Source organism: Larus michahellis, chromosome 6 (genome assembly GCF_964199755.1).
Source record: "Larus michahellis chromosome 6, bLarMic1.1, whole genome shotgun sequence".
NCBI lineage: Eukaryota > Metazoa > Chordata > Aves > Charadriiformes > Laridae > Larus > Larus michahellis.
Window position 1 is genome coordinate 54,062,113 of NC_133901.1, and position 19,197 is coordinate 54,081,309.

Sequence of the window (19,197 nt, forward strand, 5' to 3'; positions counted from 1 at the left end):
CAGCCAAGGCAATAGCATGGGGTGGGGTGGCTGAGGGCAGCAATGGCACCCGCACTGACAGAAACCAGGTATGCTCCCAGGGATGCCATGGAGAATGCACTATTAGACCCCGCTCTTAGTTCTCAGTGTTTTGCTCACTCTCAAGAAACAACTGCTTACACCATTATGGCATGAAATATTTTTAAAGCCATATGAGTGCATGGAGGGTTTCCTTCTGTTTTTGCTGCTGTGCGTTCCCTTGGAGACTCCTGGCTGGCAACTTGTACAAAAACAAGTCTGTCTCTCAATAAAGCATACCTTCCTCTAAAGGCTCTCCTTAACATACTCAAAATAGCCAAATGTTTCTGATAACTATGTACGCTGGCTGGATGAAGAAGCCAAAAGGACATATTTGATCCGTGAAGAACCGCTATATTCAGCTTCTTGCAAATATCTTCCATTATTAAGTCACTTTCAAAGCCAGGTCCAATTCCTGAAACAGGAGGGAATGGGAAGAGCAAAGAGTTTGCAGAAAACACCAAAATGCTAGGGATTATATCCTGTGCATTGCTGAGATTCTTTATCTAAAAGAGCACTGGAAGGAGCTGAGGTTTCATAAACCTAGCATGTAGTCAACAATTTATATAAAGGCACTTATTTATATAAGGGCACCCAGACTGACCAGTTTAAAGTTCATTTGCATATGACCACATTTGTGAAGCTGCAGCCGCACCTCTGACAGTGACATCTGAACCTTTAAGCATTTCCACTGAATTCTACACCTCTTTATAGTGTGAGTAACTTCCTCTGAAACCTGTCAACTTACAACAGAGCGTGCATGTCTGTGTTTAAAATAAATCAGCCTAACACTCAGCCTTGTTCTTCTCCCATCTCGAACACTCGCTTCAAACACCTGCCAATAACTTGCAATGGTGACTTTATCTACTAATTGTCTACTTATGGTATTATGCCACTTGGATGTTCCTTTTACTCAATATTGAGGGGTTTTTTGTCAATGAAGCATTGCTTTACACCAAAGAATGAAGCTGGATTTGTTCAGAGTGAGTTAATAGCACATCTTAGTTAGAATTGTGCGAGGTACTCAAAGGCAAGTACATATTTAAACAACTCATTTGTGGAATTCATGTTGAGCTTCAAAAGACGCTGGGACTTTAAAAAGGAGAAAACTTGGTTTTCTTGGAGGCAAAATGCAAGGTGTTAAAGTATCTGAAAGGAAATAAACAGAGAATTAAAAAAAAAAAATTAATCCACACATAGAGTCACTGTTTGGAAACACTTTCTAAACCAGACCTTTGAAAATCATTTCCGCTCCTATTTCCCTGCCAGAAGCAAAGTTGGACTTTTATATTTCTCTTTGAAAGCCTGCTAGCAAATCTTGTAGAACAGGTCTTCTCCTGAGACTTTCTTTTGTATTTCTTTCTGGTCTGTAAATATTAAAGAAAATAACTTCTGAGGATATGTTAGATAAATCTGGTCCAAACCAGAGCCACTATTGCAAGGAGAAAGTGTACAAGCTATAACATAAATAGAAGTATCAAAGTCTGTTCAAAACTGAGATATTAATCTCAGTGAATAAGCTAATCTGTTCTGTGTGGATGAATGGTATCTGTAAAACAGAATGAATATTTGGAGGAACAAGTGAACAACACAGAATAATTAGTTTCAAGGTTTAAAAATACCAAGCTGGAACAGGCAGAATGCAAAGTCCACCAGCTTTATACCAGAATACGCAAGTGAAGGAAAAAAAAAAAAAGAAGAAAGCCTTAATCATACTTCTGCAAAGTATGTATGATACCAATAGCTAGGACAGCAGTTAGGCAACGTGGCTGCATCATGCTTGTACTCCACAAAAAGCAGAGTCTCACATAGGTCCCTGTCCTGAAGACCTAATGATCTACTTCCTAATTTCTACTGCTGGGCAATACTGGCCCACTCCTGGCATGCCTGAGACCACGGAGACAAGTGGCCATTATGGTGGTGCTTCCTGAGTCCATACAGATTATGGAAAAGCATTCTAACTTCATAACTATACATTTAGGGAATATCCATTTTATTCTATGGCCATTTTAGAGGGGCAGTATGAATAAAGGAAAATCTCTGGAAACCACTCCTGCAGCAATATAGAATTATGGAACAGCAACATGAACCTTAAAAGGACAAAAGAAAAATAGGTGCAACAACATCTATAGAAGTATCAGAGAGTCAGAGTTCCTTCCATCCTTTTAACATAACATGAGAAGCTGGAATTGGCAGGTTGTTAGTAAAAGAGAAAATTGTCGCATGTCTATTGACAATTTCATTAGGTATGATAAGGTATATCTACAAACATATTTGTTTTCAGAATTCCTGATCCTGCTATGGCACTCCACAGAGGCTGGTATTCTCCTTAAAAAACCCAGCAATCTGTGATAGTAAAAAGAGCCTTGTTATAGCTGTGGTGGTGAAGGAGATGAGAAGCACAAGGTCTGAGAATAAAAGGAGTCGCCTCTCCCTGCTGCTACCCTAGGGAAAAGCTGAAGTGATAGCAGAAGGAACAAGGAGCGTGAAAGAAATAGATGCTTGTTAAGGTGCTGCATGACTGGGGAAAAAACAGTGCACGACCATCGTTTCACTGCTGTCTTTACCCAACACTGCTTCCAAACACCCGGGAACTGAGTTTCCGTTCTTCAGTCGTCTCAGTCGCTCAGCCAAACACATGATTTCTGGCACAAGGTCGGTAATGCTTTAATTTATCTGTGACCCAAAACTGGTGAAGGCTTTGTGGGAGCTGCAAAAGGTAGTATCAGACCCAGGCTTGAGGAATTGCTTTATTATTTAAGAAGAAATATGTTTTTGTTGTGTTCTTTTGTTTATAACTCACATAGGTGAAAAGATGGCTGTTTATGGCACACCATGACTCACCTAGCCTGAATTTAGGTAACTCTGCGGTAACTGGAGAGGCATAGGAAAATGGCAAGTGGGAATAAGGTCATAGTGCCTTTCAAACACACACACAAAAAAAAGGAGGCTAGCTCAGTAAAAAAAAGCTTTCAAAACATCTGTTCCTTTTTCTACAAAAGAAGCCTACTATTTTCAAGATACAGATTGTATCAGAATGTAGTGTTAGGAAGTTAGAATAACAATTGGTTTTCCATGATAAGAAAAAAATAGGGTATTCCTATTATTTGGGAAAAAAGTTACGAAGTCTTCTTGACTGGGAAAATAATAAATGCAATGGATTTGTTGGCTGATTCGGTCTAGCCTAGAGCTCTATGACTGGGACAACAGAGGTTCAGACATGGCCTCTAGGGGTTTGTATGGCGTAGAAAGAATGCTAATTCAAACACTCTGCATTTTCTTCAAGCTAAGAGTATGCAGGTGTTCACGGACTACAGCTGCTATGTGTGCACCTAAGCAGCCTAGGTTCCTCCCAGGTGTTTCTTGTTCCTTACTCCCTGAACAAAACTGGACGTCCCTGCACTCAGTCTCTACCTGGCATCATGTTTAGCAAAGCTTTCTTTTCTCCATCCTCACCCTAAGGGGTGGATAAATTTTGCCATTGAGCAGTTTTGTGTAAATTATGCTAGGCAACTATAAATAAGCACTTTCTTTAGGTTCCTGAGTTCTCAATTAAATTATAAATATTTTAATTTGTTTATTTTCAATTGCCTTTGTTTTTTCAGTTAACTATCCAGCAGCTTGGTTGTCTCCCCTTAGAAAACTTCACTGTGACAATGATTGATATAGTTACAAGTTGCCCAATAACTCCAGTGTTCCCCAGAGTTAGCCAGAAATGTTTCCTAATTAATCTACAGAACAAATGCATGGCATGATAATACAAGTGATTTACTTCTCAGAAGAATGAGTGAAATCCATTTCTTCAAAAGCTTTGCTCTCTTTCTTGCATTCACTGATATTGAATGAAAACTTGCCCTGTTTGAGAGCAACATCCTGGTCCAAACCTTAGCACAGAATCCAGATTGTTGCCAAACTGCCTCATATAGGTGTTTAAAGTCAGCTTTGTTCCTTTCCATTAACAAGTAGGGAGTACCAGGCTAGCTCCTCTCAGTATTAGGCAGCACTTCCCCCATCAGAAAAGCACAGAACCTGTCTGGATTACAAGTGCAGAGCAGAACTACTGACAGATGAATATACTGTTTTATCCAGAGAGAAGATATGGCTGTTTGTTGCTGTGACGTATTTGTTACAGGGATTTACTTATCCAGAAAAACTCAGAAGAATGAAGGAAGCTGTGGATCCTGAAGCATTTATGAATATTGTAAGTTGCTCAGTAGAGTGGCCTGGGGAAGGAAGGCACGCATGTCTCACAGCGGAGGGGTTTCTAGGCATTAGAAATAACAAGGTAGATAAGCTGCCTTTATTTAACCCATCCTCCCTAGTCATTTTATATACTACTGCTTTCTCTTCTATTCTCCTGTCTGCATGTGTAACAACACACCTTATGTTTGACAGGAGTTAAGGCAAACATCCTTAGTACATCTCCAGACTTGATTTCCTTTTAAATATCAGTTACCAGTTGGCTATTGCTGGCACTATGCCCCTATCTGAAAGAACGACCATCTGGAATGTCAGCATTTCATCAGCAAAGACGACTCTAAATAACCAGTGGTTTGTGTGTTCTCCTTTTTTGAATGAGACCCCTTTTTTTCTCCTTTTTTTAAGACTGGCTGTGCTAGCGATTTCCCTTGTGACTATGCAAGTGGCTGATCCTGTTTTTTTTCCATAATGTAGTCAATTTTTCACTGGTACTCATTGCATACATGCCACTCAAAGGGGCTGTTGTGAATCTCTCTGGATCTCCCCGAAAGCCGTTTAAATAAAGTGGTTTCACTTTGCATTGCAGCAGATCAGGAGCACGCACCCAGGCAGCCCCTCATCTCAGCTATGGGAATCATAAACTCCTGCTGTGAGCTTACAACAATTCTTATATCACCAGAATTCAGGGGCTTGTGATTGTATGAGAATAGTATAATACAGGGGGTTTTATAACAGATTGTGACTGAATAGTCAAATCCTGGATATAACACAAAGAATGAAGGAAATTTGTTGTAGTTTTAGGGTTACAATATCCGACCTGATACTGCTTTATTCAGGTGCTTAGTATATGTAGATCAAATCCCCAGTTGTATCTGCTTTCTAACATTTCTTCACAGCAAATATCTTATGCACGTAATATATCTGAAATGGACTTCTGCAGCCAAATGCATTTGTACTTTCTCTTCTAGAACGAGCTCATTACTTATAAAGGGTACCCCAGCGAGGAGTATGAAGTGATGACAGAAGATGGTTATACCATTACCCTTAACAGAATCCCTTATGGTACACAGAATCAGGGAAACCCAGGTACAGTTCTTTAATATGAGACAAAACCAGCCTAGATAGGGCACGTTCTGGAAAGACATACCTTATGTTTTTAAAATGTCCACCAAAGCTTGTATTCATAAGTGATTTTTTAGCAAAGAATTCTGTCTGCCCTGAACAGCCTGCAAGATCAACAGGATTTATGTCATGCACACCTATTTATAATAAAAATCCATTATAATATGAAGCATATACCCTCATAATAAGAGTTGATGAGTAAAAGTTAAAAAAAAAAAAGGGGTAAAGGCTGTAATCTGCCCAATCCACTTGTTTTGAGAAAGTTTTTACAGCTTCTAATTTTGCTTGGCTTTTGCTTATACCTGGATAATATCAGTGACTGATTCATATTTTGGGTAAAGGAAACCTCTGCAACAGTCTCACACCTTCATTCTTTATATCAGTGTTGAGAATCTCAAGCTGTTGCGGTTGAGCTATACAAACAATGACCAGAGGGTGCCAAGCTAGTTTTCACTGGTTTTGTCAGGCAAGTCTTTCCATAAATCCTTACAGAAGCTTAGAAAGTTCTGTCTTTCTAGAAAGGGATGTTTTGTTCTTATGAATATTTGTTTCCCGTTTAAGTTGGTGCAGGAACAAATCCCAGTATTGAATACAGGAGAATAATATCCCTGAACTACCAGAAAATGAAAAAAAATTATAAATTGCTGTTTTGTTTCTGATTTGCTTTTCAGCTTCGAAACCTGCTGTGTTTCTCCAACATGGATTATTGGGAGACGCTAGTAACTGGGTCACAAACCTGCCCAACAACAGCTTGGCCTTCATACTAGCTGATGCTGGTTTTGATGTTTGGATGGGAAATAGCAGAGGGAATCGCTGGTCAAGAAAACATCAAAATTATTCCATTGATCAAGATGAATTCTGGGCTTTCAGGTAGACCAAACCATTGAAGGGCATCTCCATTGCCCACCCTTAGATATTTAATTAAGCTGGATAAATCAGGGTTTACTTATGCTACCTTTTAAAAAGCATTCTTTACATTCTCTTTTACTGAGGTGCCCCTATGCAAGCATGTGAAGTTTAATAGTGGTGGAAACTGCATGCCTCTAATTACTGCTAGAAAATGTTCTTCAAACTAGAGATATAGCAGCAGAGCAACTCATAGGAACCTGCATAGGTCATGTCCAAGCCACTCCTCAGTTCTGGAGGCTATTTAGAAACACTATTCTATATATTACAATATCACTAAAATCACAGAAGGAGAAAATGTAAATCCTTCTTGCGCTTATTTTAATGAACATTTAAAAACAGACCTTTTCTTTAACGACAAATTTTGTAAAATGTGTGATTCCACGAAAGGAGCTCCTTCTGTATACGCCATTACAATTCAATCTGATACTTCTTGAAATTATAGTCCTTCTGTTGATGTCGAAGGAGAAAATACCCTAGAAAACCTTAAGTAGTATCCTCCATACCCAGTGCCAGAAAAACACAGAACCTAAAATAGCAGAATGATTCACTAAATGGTTCATGTTGTTTCTTTGTTGACAAGCCTGTAATAAAAATGTGAATTCAAATGGACTTTTAATTTATGCATGCCTTTCTTTCAATCTCCTGCCTGCAGTTTTGATGAGATGGCTAAATTTGATATCCCAGCAGCAATAAATTTCATTGTGGAGAAAACAGGACAGGAAAAGTTGTACTATATTGGCTATTCGCAAGGTACTACCATTGGTAAGTTACGCACAACAGACCAACGTTTCAGGAAAACAGGAGTAAAATGTGTTTTGATATACTGAATGTGCCTGGGGTTTTCATTAACTCTTTGCAGGAGTGATAAACACAGGAGAAGCTGTATTCAGCATGTAGGCATTTTTAATTTATTATAAAGACAATAAAACGTAATGGACCAAGGGCACTGCTGCTGTTAAGTCTGTCAACTTATAATTGTACTGGAAATTATTGTGGGCCATTCAAATTGTTTGTTTCCAAGATGCACGGGTGTGCCCAACAGCAGATGGTCAGTTGACCAAAATAAACAAAATAGGAAGATGAGAGTATAGAAAGAGAAGTTGGCCAGTTTGGACAGAACACACACACACCAAAAAAAAGGAAATATGAAATTGGATTGACTGGAAGAAAAACAACTGCTCCTCCCAGTAATAGATGAAATGCATGAATGTACATCAGAAGTGTGCATTTACGTTTACATGGGTTTGGAAGAAAGCTGTAAAGGCAAAATATAGAAAGAAATTTCTCTCTGAAGGGGGAAATAAATCTACAAGCTGGTAACACACAGAGAAAAGGGATTTAACACAAATCTAGGCTGAACCATAGTCTCTGAACAACTAACAAGGTTGCTTGTAGGTTTGAAATTGCAGAATAGCATTTATAAACACCGAACTAAAGCAGTCTAATGTACAAATGATGATTTTCTTAACTCCTCTTTTTTATTTTCTCAGCTTTCATTGCATTTTCAACAATGCCAGAGCTGTCTCAAAAAATCAAACTTTATTTTGCGTTGGCACCTGTCACTACTATTAAGTACGCTAGAAGCCCAGCAACAAAACTCCTCTACCTTCCTGAAAAATTGCTCAGGGTATGAGATATCTTGGTTTCGACTGTTTAACCATATACTTGTTTGTTCAGCTCTTAAAATGGATAAACAGAAAGCATAGGGCTTTGTGAAGTCTACTCATTTGCATGTGGGTAGGTCTACTTTATAACTGAAGCCTTTGGAAGTTCAGACTGGACATTAAGAGAAACTTTTTATCTAGGGCAACAGAGCAGCACTGGGACGTGTCACCCAGAAAGAGGTTCAGAGGCACAGATCCTCAAAGCTTTCCAAGATTCCTGTAGGCAAAGCCACAACTGATGTGCAAGCTTAGAGCTAAAATACGAAATGGAGTTAACATTTAACGTATCTCTTCATTAAAAATGATGTAACACAAATTGAGTAATGCCTGAGTAGGCTGATGCAATGGAAAAACACCTAATTCCTTTCTTGTTTGTGGGAACATCATCTGGCAAATGAAGAAAAAGCAAGTGACAACCACTGAAAGTGCTGGAGAAGAACAGGACACAAACACCTCTTAAAAGCAACAGCACAATGTACAAGTGTATGTTCTTAAGTGAATGTTACCTTTTTATTTCACAGGTTTTGCTTGGCAAAAGAGAATTCCTCCCCCGGACTGAATGTCTAAGAAGGTTCATAGTCCCTTTGTGCAGCCACCGAGCTCTTGCCAGGCTTTGTAGAAGTATCTTCTTCAGTCTGGGTGGCTGTAACCTGAAAAACATTGACATGGTATGTATAACTTACCAGCTTTACCGAGAGTTTAAGCTGCTGCTCCCAAAACTTACCTTCTATCCTGTGGTATGAATCCTGAATTTCTATTAGTCAGCATCACATGGCAGGGAACAGCCCACACTACCAGACAGCAATATTTGCTGGTTGCCCCATCACTGGCAGGGGACCACTGCCTCGATCCTCAGAAGAGCACTTGGCACCATCCCTACAATCTACAGCGGCTCAAAGCCCCATAAAACTCCACAGTCTGCCTTCTGCCAGACCTCACCTAGGGCACCATCTCCTACTTTGTACTGTGACCACTGGTCTCGTTGGAGATCTTCAGTATGCTCGCACACCACAGAAGAATTAGTAAAACCCCTACCTGCTTCATGTTTCCAGGAGCTCTTTGCAACACAGAAAGGAACACACATATTCCCCCTTGTCCTCCACCTCCAAGCCCTGGACCACTAGGGCTGTGCTCAGAGGCACAGGATACCTCGGGGGTACCTGAGAGAGAGTTGGCAGATGCTGGAGATTAAGACATACTTGGGCTCCTAATGTTATGTCCAGCCCAGCCGTAGGCCAGACCACCTGGGCATCAAAGTTTTGCTCCAGGATTTTCCAAAGTATGCCTCAGAGTGTGTTCTTTGAGGAAGGATCACACAGCAACTTCTTAAGAAAGCCCTGCAGGACTAGGGTGTGTTTTATTTCAAATAGTTGTGCGTTCCTCAGGCAATTGCAGTTCCTTTCACTGTTCTGTCCGACAGCCGACCTCTCTCACACTGGTTCTGTTACAGACTCCTGAAAAAAAACACCGATTTGGGGTCTAAATTGATGACTTTCTATTCTATCCTTTCCACCTGTTAGATTCTTTCAATTTGTCAATCATCCTGGAAAATGTCCTGGTTGGGGGCTCTTCTTTTGGTGCTGCTCCAAACTTGACACATCATCACATCTGGAGTAACTCTGAGGGAGTCTCCAATGATGACACTCCAATTTCTATTGGTTTTATTGATACATGACACTGCTGTGGCAGATGTTTTGATGTACATCTGAATAGAAAGGAGGAAGAAAATGCTCACTGAATATTTTCTTTCAGAACCGAATCGATGTGTATATTGCACAAACCCCTGCTGGAACTTCTGTGCAGAACATAGTCCACTGGAGTCAGGTACTAGCAAACTCCTGGAATGCAAAATAGATTCTCGTTTCTGGCTGTGTAGGGTGTAGAGTGGAGTGTGGCTGATATCCTGCTGTGAAGCCACCGCTAACTTCTTGGAAACACATGTAACCCATAGTTTACAATTGAAATCTCAATTCAAAACACTGTTTTTCATTGATCTTTCTTTTTTTCAGCATGATAGAGGTACCCTATGTGATACAGGTACATTTGAAGCCAACAACGAGGATTTGTGTAAACACATGTATGCTGGAAGCTGTGTATGCAGATGTATATATCACTCTTCTTATTGTTTATCCATTACCTTATATAAATGGTGTCTGCAGTTCGGTACAGAGCTTACCTTAAGAAATTATGAGAAAGACATAGTCTACTTTACTTTGTAAAATATCAGAGTTTACTAGTAAAAGCCCTTGTATTTTCATCTCTTGCTTTCAAACCTCTCAGTGTTTGGACAGCAACAGAACTATAAATAATAAATCCTTTACTTAGTAGGCTCGCTCTACCGCTTACTTACAATGTACTGTCACAGTAGAGCAGCAGCAGCGCTGATGGAAGCTGCCTTTCTGCCTTTGGGCTCATGCTTTCAGGAATCATCAAGTCTGGGCTCGCTCACAGAAGCTGCTGTATGCAGGAGAGGTTTCCTGGCAGCGCTGCAGGCTCTGCAGCAGAGCAGGAAGCAGTTGCAGGCACAGGGAGCTCGCAAGAGTGTTAATGCACTTTTCAACACGGCAAACACTGCCGTTATTACTACTAAAGGGGTTAACAGACACCTTACCTTCAATATTAAGATCCCTTTGATGGTGTCTGTCACATTAGTAACAACCCATGCTGTAGGCAAAGCCAAGGAGCACAAGGGAAGAACTAGAAATGGTGACTTCTGTATTCAAACCAGAGAGGGAAAAGAAAACATAAGAAGCAGCCACTCACAAAGCTGACGGCAACATGATTACCAGAAGAGGACACAGCAGCACCAGTGAGGGAAACTTGCTGGAGGCAGCTGTTAATAGCAATTTTACAAAGAAGAACAAATTGCCTGTGAAAACATCCTTGGGTCTTTCTGCAGGAGCCGTGATTTTTTTGGTTCTGACAGAAGCATTAGATTCCTTTTCACTGATTGAAACTTTTAACTAATTTACTGTTGACTCTTTCATAGCTCTTAGAAGAACTTCAGTTGAGGCTTTAGTTTGGAGTCAGGCTCAGCAGGGAAAGAACCCATAATCTTCCTGAATGACAGCTTTGTAACTACCCTTTTCTTGTTCATCCTCTTAGGAGGCCCATTCGGGGAAATTCCAAGCTTATGACTGGGGCAGTTCAAAGAAGAACATGGAAAAATACCAACAGGTAAATTTTGGTGAAACAATATTTTCAAAACAGAAGCACAGAGGAAGAAAGCAAGGCTGCAGTAGGAGGCACATTTTCAGAATACAAGTAGATGGATTTAGCCACCACCATCTGTAGTTTGGAAGTCAACAGAGAAAACACGCAAGCACTAATGGCAATAATGAGAGAGAGAGAGACAGAGCGAGCGTGCGAGCGCAAACCTTTTCAATTAAATTATCAATAGGAATAAGAGGAAGTAAGGGCAGGAAAGACAGAAAATGAATTTTGAAAAAGAAGAGTACATCTAGTGGATCAGATCAAAGAGGCATCTTGCCTATTAGCATGATAGACACAGTTGCCAATGCATGAGAGATCAGGGAAACACTATTAGGAAGAGGGCTACTGGAGAGCTAATAGCTACCCCTAGATTCTAGCAGCCAGAGACAAAAGGACTTTGTCCTCAAGCAGTGCCAGAAGAACCTCTCCAACATCCAAGACCCTCATTCCATGCTTGACCCTTTAGGTCTTTACAACAGCCTGTCATTAAGAGTTACACTTTTTAATGATGGCTTGCATGAAATGCAACTTCCTTTGGTTTGTCTTGAATTTGCTTGCCCCTGGAAAGTCACTGTATGCCTTCTAGGTTTTGTGTTATGAGAAGTAATGGGATAATTACTTCCTGTGCTCTTTCTTCATACTATTCATGATTGTATAAGCCTATCTCCTGTCCCTGCTCTGGCCTCTATTTTCCAAACTCAGGAGTCCAAGCTACTTCCTCTCTCCTCCCACAGAAGTCACTTGATGATCCTTTTACCCTTGTTGCTTTCTAACTAGACCATGTATGTCTTCTGGGGCTGACCAGTACTCCAAAAGGACCAAGATGGGGTTTTATCCAGAGACATCCTGACATCTTCTGTCTTGTTCCAGGCTCCCGTCCCATGAGTTCCTAGCTGAGAGGGCAAAGACACAACGGTAACTCTTTGTCAACTCAGGAGGCATTTTTCCTTTGGCTGTGCTGTCAGCTGGGTCATCCCTGCAAGCGCCGACAGAAAAGACAAGCAAGGGCACTTCCTTCCCATTTGGTTTAGGAAACCCCTACTTTGAACAGTGATGGAAGAAAGCCTCAAAAGCATGTCTGCTCTGCTTTGCTGGTCATTCATTCCTGTACAACTTCATGTTTTCCAGACTACTCCTCCTCTCTACATTGTAGAAGAGATGACTGTACCAACTGCAGTATGGACTGGGGGACAAGACTTGCTCGCAGATCCCAAGGATGCAGCCATTTTACTGTCTCAAATTAAGAGGCTGATCTATCACAAGAGGATTCCTGAATGGGCACACCTGGATTTCATCTGGGGATTGGATGCACCTTTGCATATGTACAATGAAATTATTGATCTGATGCAGAAGTATCCTTAACCTACAACTAGCTGCCATACTTAACTCATTCAACAACACTTGCTTTCACTGGGTACAAACAAAACCTTCTTTTGTATCAGATGGTTTCTGCTAGAGTCAGAGAAAGGGGTCCTCTCAGTTTATTGGGCTGGCAGTTTTTGAAAGACGTAGTGTAAGCCAAGACTAATTCTAACAGTTACGGTATTGATTAATCTTATTATTAGATAAGACAATTACCAGAAAGTAAAAACTGAGTTCACACAAAAAACTCACTCCTGAAAAAAAGATGGTTTGTCTTCATTTGAAACAGGGCTGCTCACTTTTTTCATGAGGAAGAGCAAGAGACACAGGGAGGGTAGACCCAAAGAAAACAGTAGCCAGTCTGGTGGTTCAAGCATGCACCTGGAAGATGGGAAGTTTGGGTTCAAGACCCCCCTGATATAGAGAAAACTTGGCAGACTCAATCTCTGCTGACAACACTTTCAGGATCTGTGTACATGAACTTTCCAGGGTGGGACAAAGGAGGTGATTTCATGTTGGCAATGACAGCATTTCAGTGGGACACTTTGGTTTAAAGTTACACTCTGAATCCAGCAGGAACCTCACATCTCCTGCTATTTCAGATGGAAGCTACTGGCTACCACGGAGATGAGCTACCCTAACCTTTATCTTGGCTCTGACAAGCCTCTTTGGGGTTTAAAAACTAAAATGATAAGTACCCAAACATTGCTGGAAAGAATCCATTATCTCCATCCTATGGGTATTTAGAGCACTTTGCTCGCTAGTGGGAAGGACTGCTTTGCAAACAATGCTGAAGAAACTGTCATCCTAGTTAATGGCCTGGTGGAACTCTGGCTCTACCATTCTTGTTTCAAATAGGTAGTTATTGCACAAAGACACTCTCTTGAAGGGTAGCCTCCATGGTTATTAGGTTACAGCATTTTGGGTCACTGTGCCTTCACAATTGATACGCCATTAGCTTCGCTGTGCAAAGAGACACAGTGCATTTAGGGGATTCCTTTACGTGTGACACCCTCGTTCTCCGTTTGAATCTAGTGTTAACATGGGCCACGTCTGGGATGCTAACCAGGGCAGGTACAGCTGTTACGCTAAGACAATTCACTGGTGACACTTTATGACCAAAGTGTCAGCATCTCACTCTGCAAAATGGTTCATTAGCCAAACAAATTAACCATGGCTGGTGCCACTTCTGTTCCTTTCTCTTCCAAGACAAACAACAAGCCTGTTTCATCTCCTGAGCCCGTTGCTGAAGCCTATCCTGTTTCCTTGTGCTCCACAAATGTAAATGGAGCTTGATCCAAACAAAACTGCTCCCCTGTAGACAAGGACATTCCTGACACCCAATGCAAATTCCTGGGGACAAATACCCTCCAGAGAGTCAGCCCTTCAACTAACTCGCTGCTTGCAGGGGAAACGCATGAGATCTTGAGACCTACTTTATGAGTTTTCAATACTTATGATGAGAAATGCAACAGCAATCTACCTGAGAGAAGCCAGAGTATCCCCTAAATTCACTTCGGAAAGAGAATGCAGCTGTGCAGCCATCTTGCAACCAGGGAAAATTTCCGAGGCAGGGTATTGAATTTTCTAGAAAATCAATAAAAACAGGTTGGGAAAGCTGCATTGTAAAAATCATGGGGACTGTTGATCCCACTTTGGGACATGAGGAGGGACTAGGTATGTTGCAGAAGCCCTTCTCAGTAATTAATATATGGCTTGATGAAAGTTACTGTCACTTAGAGACATCAGAGCAGCCGAGTTATAGCGCTTTTCACCAAGAAATTATCAAATCACCTTTTTCACCATCCCAAAAAATGTTCTCTACTTTGTATGTAAAGCAGAACTGTTACTGTGGCTTCGCTGATATCCTCTTCTTATTTCACACCTTTCCTTCTCCCTCCACCCAAAGGCATCATATTATTTGCAATGGTGTTCTCAAGAACACATCCCTTTCATCTGGTGTTCTTCTAAATGCCCATCAGTCCACGATGAAAAACAAGTTCTTCTGAAGACAATTATGAGTTAATTGGCTGAAAAGGCTGGTCCTCACGTAGGAGGATTCTACTTTCTTTGTAGCCCAGCTGCCTAAGGGCACAGAACGTGTCCTTCTGCCCATGGTTACCAAGTCAATTTCAGAGAGGACTGAGCCTCCAGGCTGACTACAACTAATTCAGCAGTTAGGGAAAGATCTGCAAAGATACTATGTTGTCAGAGTTGATGAAAATGGCTTGGGAGAAACAACAACCTTTGTTTGTTCCTTCACTGGGAGAAAGGTTATATGATGGATTCAAACCTTCTTTGGCACCAGGGGGTCCCTACAGAAGCCACGTCAACTCTGAGCAACTAATGTAGAATAAGATGGGTTTCATGAGTTATGCTGCTCACTGAAAAACAGACTTAAGAGTATGTGTGTAATTATAAACTTAAAAGATAACATAAACCAAATGAAAAGCAATAGCAGAGGCAGTGTTCTTCAGAGAGTATATTGAGAGGAGCTGGATGCTGCCTCACCTTCATCCTAAAAGATTACATGCGGAGCAGCCCCTCAGTTGGGCAATAGGTCAAGGTCTGCCACAGCCTCAGGGAACTGGAACACCCAGGTCCCAACTAAACATCCTAACCACTGATTTGTACGTACTTCTTAAACTCTCCTGCTCCGTGGTGCATTTTGGGTTTGTGAATTTGACCAGAAGATCTTTTTCATCACAAAGATTTCCCCACCTCTGAAGCGCTGCCAAATCAGCACTTAAACACGCTCTACAATACATGCTGCCAACTCATGACACTCACGGCTGCTACTCTGAAGTGCTCATTGTGTTTTGACTTCCTTTTATCGGCGCAGGTTTCTGCCAGTGAATCAGTCTGCTAGTGGAGACGGACCAGGAACTGCGGCAGAAGACGCCAGCAAGGCAGTCAGAGCAGAGGTAAGTTGCTTGTATATGTGTGTTCATGGGCTTTTTCTCTGTTGCCTGCCTCCATAAAGGTGTTTGGTCTTGGTTTTGTGTCGTTGCTTGTAACAATAGACAGCTTTTTGCCTCTCTGATCTATAAACTTTTTGCTATGCACATAAGTGCATGTTTGTTAAAGTTAGAAGATAAAGAAGTTTGACCTGCACAAAAGGAAGAAAAAGAGCAACTATTTCATTTTCCTCTACTTGTTTTCTTCGGTCTGAGAACACAGGAATGGAAGTCCTGGTATTGCAACAGCGTATGTGAATTGGACTGCCCGCTCTTGCACTTTTATGCACCTGTATGTTTCATTAGTGAGTAAGGCAGAAGATTCTCACATGCACTGAGTCACGGCTGCTTCTGTGGTTGGTGCGTGTGCCTTACAGCTTCTATGAAATAAATTTTGTACTGCTTAAAGTACAAGGATAGATGGGTGAATTTCTGAAGGGCATGTATCTTAGTTTCACCAAATCTTAAAAGTGCCTAGAAAACTTCGAAGGGCATTTCTCTCTCTCTCATTTTTTCCTTCTAAGTATGTTCTTCTATGACAGTTTAGCATGCTGAGTGTTTTCTTATAACTTCACCTCACTAGATAAAAGCAGCTGTTCACTGCTTCTGTCAAGTGTTTAATCCCGAAGTTTAAGGGAGCCGTGGCCTACCAAGCCAATATTATTTAGCCTGCCGTACCAGATTTAAAATGCGAATACCTGGAAGTCTGTGAGCCATGCCAGCTAAGCCAGGTGATCATAGAGTGCATTGAGAAAAGTTTGCCCTAACAAGAGGAATAATTCAGCCTCTACGTTGCCTCAACTGGTTTTGGGAGTGATTTGAAAACAAGTTGAGACATTAGCAGAACTTTTTCTTCCCAAATGAGATCCCCCATGCAGTGAGAGGGAGGCATATCTGACTCCCGTTAGAACAGAGTAAAACAGCAGAAAGCAAAAAGAGTGTTGTGCTGACTGAGTACATAGGTGTGAGGCTTCCTATTTTGACAAGGAAAATTAAGAAGTGTTTGATATACAAAGGGAATTGAATGGAGTGTGTTTTGATGCCCAGTTTAAAGTTTTGAGTGTTTCCAAACTCTGCTTCATTCTAACTGTCTGATGACTCAGGACGTTTGACTTCTTTAAATTCATTCGGTCAAATTTAAAAGTTAAATTGAAGATGAGAAAAAGTCAAAACTCCTTCTCCTAAAAGGAGATTTAGAGAGTGCAAAAATCTCTTGGTTACCCTTCCCTCACTCTCACAAATCCTGCTCATCTTCCACATTGCTTGCCAGGGAATACTCCCTTATTTTCTCTTGATCTGTAGCTCCATCTCCAAGTCCAAATAAACTTCATAGAGCAGCATGTCACATGACTGCAGATGTCTGATGCTAGAAGCAGACTCCAGAAACAAGTGGCTGCATGAGAACCTCTGTTCTTCATTAAAAATTGGATTCTCTTTGTCTAGTGGACCTAGCAATGCTTGGTTTCAGAAAGGCTTGTTTCCTGAGTCTGCTTAACTTCCTAATGCAAACTATAATACACGCAGGTCCCCTACGAAATTCTCTCACAAACCCTGATGCCCAGGCACGCACGGTGTGGCTGCTTTGAAGCCACACGGACACTGAGTAGTTGGCTAGTTCACTCTTACCGACTGCTCGGCTGGTTGCAGAACATACAACAGCTGCCTTCAGCTTGCCTTCCCCCAGCAAGGCGCTAACCCTGCTGAATAGTCCTCCCCCAGCAAACAGTCTTCAGGAGCTCCTGCAAACCCATGACCTTACAGGCTTCTATCTCAGCGCTGAACTTGGCAGATATTTACCCATGACATTAAAAGTTAATTACAGGATGGACATAAAGGTGAACTAACATAAACATATGGTGGTCATAGAGGCATGTCCTCTTCTTCTGAGGAAACCAAGCCTACAGGAGCAGTAATGTCCCCAGTCATTACTGGTGAGGCAGTCTTACAAGACTCCATGATGTGCTGGAGCCTTACACTGCATTACGTGTCCTTTTTGTCCCATGGATTCTATTGTTGAACGCTTAGGTAGCCTGCCTGATCTTCATGGTCTTTATCCACATGCAAAATGACTGCTACTTTTCTCTTCACAGCTCTCGTTCTCTCCTCACACATGCAAGCACAGCATGCAACACATAGGTGTTAAAGGGCTTTTCCAGAATGTGTAAGCACAGTCCTGAGCTTCATGGGTGAATCCTTTTTGTACAGTTCTTCAGACTGGAAAGAAAAATCCTATCCTACCTACTTGCAGCTCTCTCATAGGCAAGGAGCACAGAACATGTCAGCACTTCTCTTGCTCTCCAAACACTTTTAACTCATAGTCCCACACCCAATAGCTTTCTGTGACACGGAACCTGCTCTTCCCTTTTCCAGGGAGTCTTTTTGAGTCAAAATTTGCATGTTGAAAAAAAAATCTAAGGAGGCCACGGAGAGTGATATTCCTAGACTCATTGAATGGGTTGTGGAAAACAAAGAGTAAAACCTGGAAGCATATTTACTGTAAGTGGAGCCGGAATAAACCAGTGCTAGATAGACTGCACTCTGCTATTCAGAAAAGCTAATCTGGTAGCATCAGTCAACCCAGGAAAGGGCAAGGTCTCACCTCCCCATGACCAAGACAAATGCGCAACATGGACAGCCACTTCTAAGAGACAAAGGAGACAGGCCCTTGTCAACATGAAGGCAGTTTCAGGATCCATTGTTCACTGCTCAAATCATTCCATGGTTTCTTGGTCAGTGGCAGCCATCGGTTTTGAGAGACAGAAGCTTTGAGCTCAGAAGTAGCAGTAGGAAATATTAAACTATCTGATGATAACAGAGCAGGTTCTTGGAAGAAGTGGGCAGCAAGGGGCTGGGTGAAGGAGCCCAAGGGGATGGTAAATGGAGACCTACATGACTCAGTTTCGGTATGAAAGGCAAGGTTGCCTGGGAACTGACTCACGGGTCTTCTGGGAAGCCACATGTGGTCACCTTGTTTGTTTCATATTCTCAGAGGAACTAATTTCAAACAGAACTTGAACCTGGTCTGGGGCACATGACCCTATGGTGAAAGCACAAGCTGTCACTGATCTGGTGCAAGCAGGTTCCCCTGAGCCTGTTATATCTCCTCCCAGAGCCTCTGAGTCACTCCTGGTCCCTGCAGAACCCTTCACTAGCCTCATTGATTGCTCCCTCACTCCAGCGCACCACTGACCAGCACCAAGAATGACATTTGATCCTAAAGGAGGAGGGGGCAAGTGGAAAGAGAGCCCATCCCAAACCTCTCTCACCTCATTCCTGAGGAGACAGGAAACAAACGGTGCTTTTTTCTCCTTTCATCTCTCTTGCTGGCAGAGAAATGGAAGCAGATAAAGGCAGACAAGCTGGGTGATGGTCATCTCAGGAACTAATGCTTCTTTGTCAAGCTTCTGCTAGGCTCATGCCAAGAACTGACCCTGTCTACCAACCACAGCTCCCTTGCCATCTGCAGACTGCTCAGGCATACTCTCGCATGGTATGCCCACGTGTTTTCCTCACGTGTTCTGTAACCCTCCCTGTTACACGGCATGAGCTGTGGACAGTCCCTTCTCACACAGGTACTTATTCAGGCAGACCGCTGGGGAACAGACCCTGGGCAACCTTCAGGAGAATCCCCACTTGTGTCTTCCTGTGAAATTCCATGCCACTCTCTTCCTAACACAAACACCCCTGCATGTGCTCTTTCACACAGCCCCAAG

At 41.9% G+C, this 19,197-nt stretch overlaps 1 protein-coding gene across 1 annotated transcript; it reads left to right on the plus strand.

The window, feature by feature from the left end:
* The first annotated feature begins 2,695 nt into the window (after positions 1–2,695).
* On the plus strand, positions 2,696–12,527 carry LOC141744614 (lipase member M-like). The gene is made up of 10 exons (XM_074590958.1): positions 2,696–2,712; positions 4,147–4,258; positions 5,226–5,343; positions 6,051–6,249; positions 6,941–7,050; positions 7,779–7,915; positions 8,474–8,620; positions 9,705–9,776; positions 11,058–11,129; positions 12,294–12,527. The coding sequence occupies exons 1-10, from the start codon at positions 2,696–2,698 to the stop codon at positions 12,525–12,527; spliced, it is 1,218 nt and encodes a 405-aa protein (XP_074447059.1).
* Positions 12,528–19,197: the final 6,670 nt, after the last annotated feature.

Bases quoted from the DNA above. Each gene is read 5' to 3' on its own strand.
- LOC141744614 (XM_074590958.1), top strand. The intron at 5,344-6,050 runs GTACAGTTCTTT...TTTGCTTTTCAG, and splicing joins ACAGAATCAGGGAAACCCAG to CTTCGAAACCTGCTGTGTTT. The intron at 6,250-6,940 runs GTAGACCAAACC...TCCTGCCTGCAG, and splicing joins GATGAATTCTGGGCTTTCAG to TTTTGATGAGATGGCTAAAT.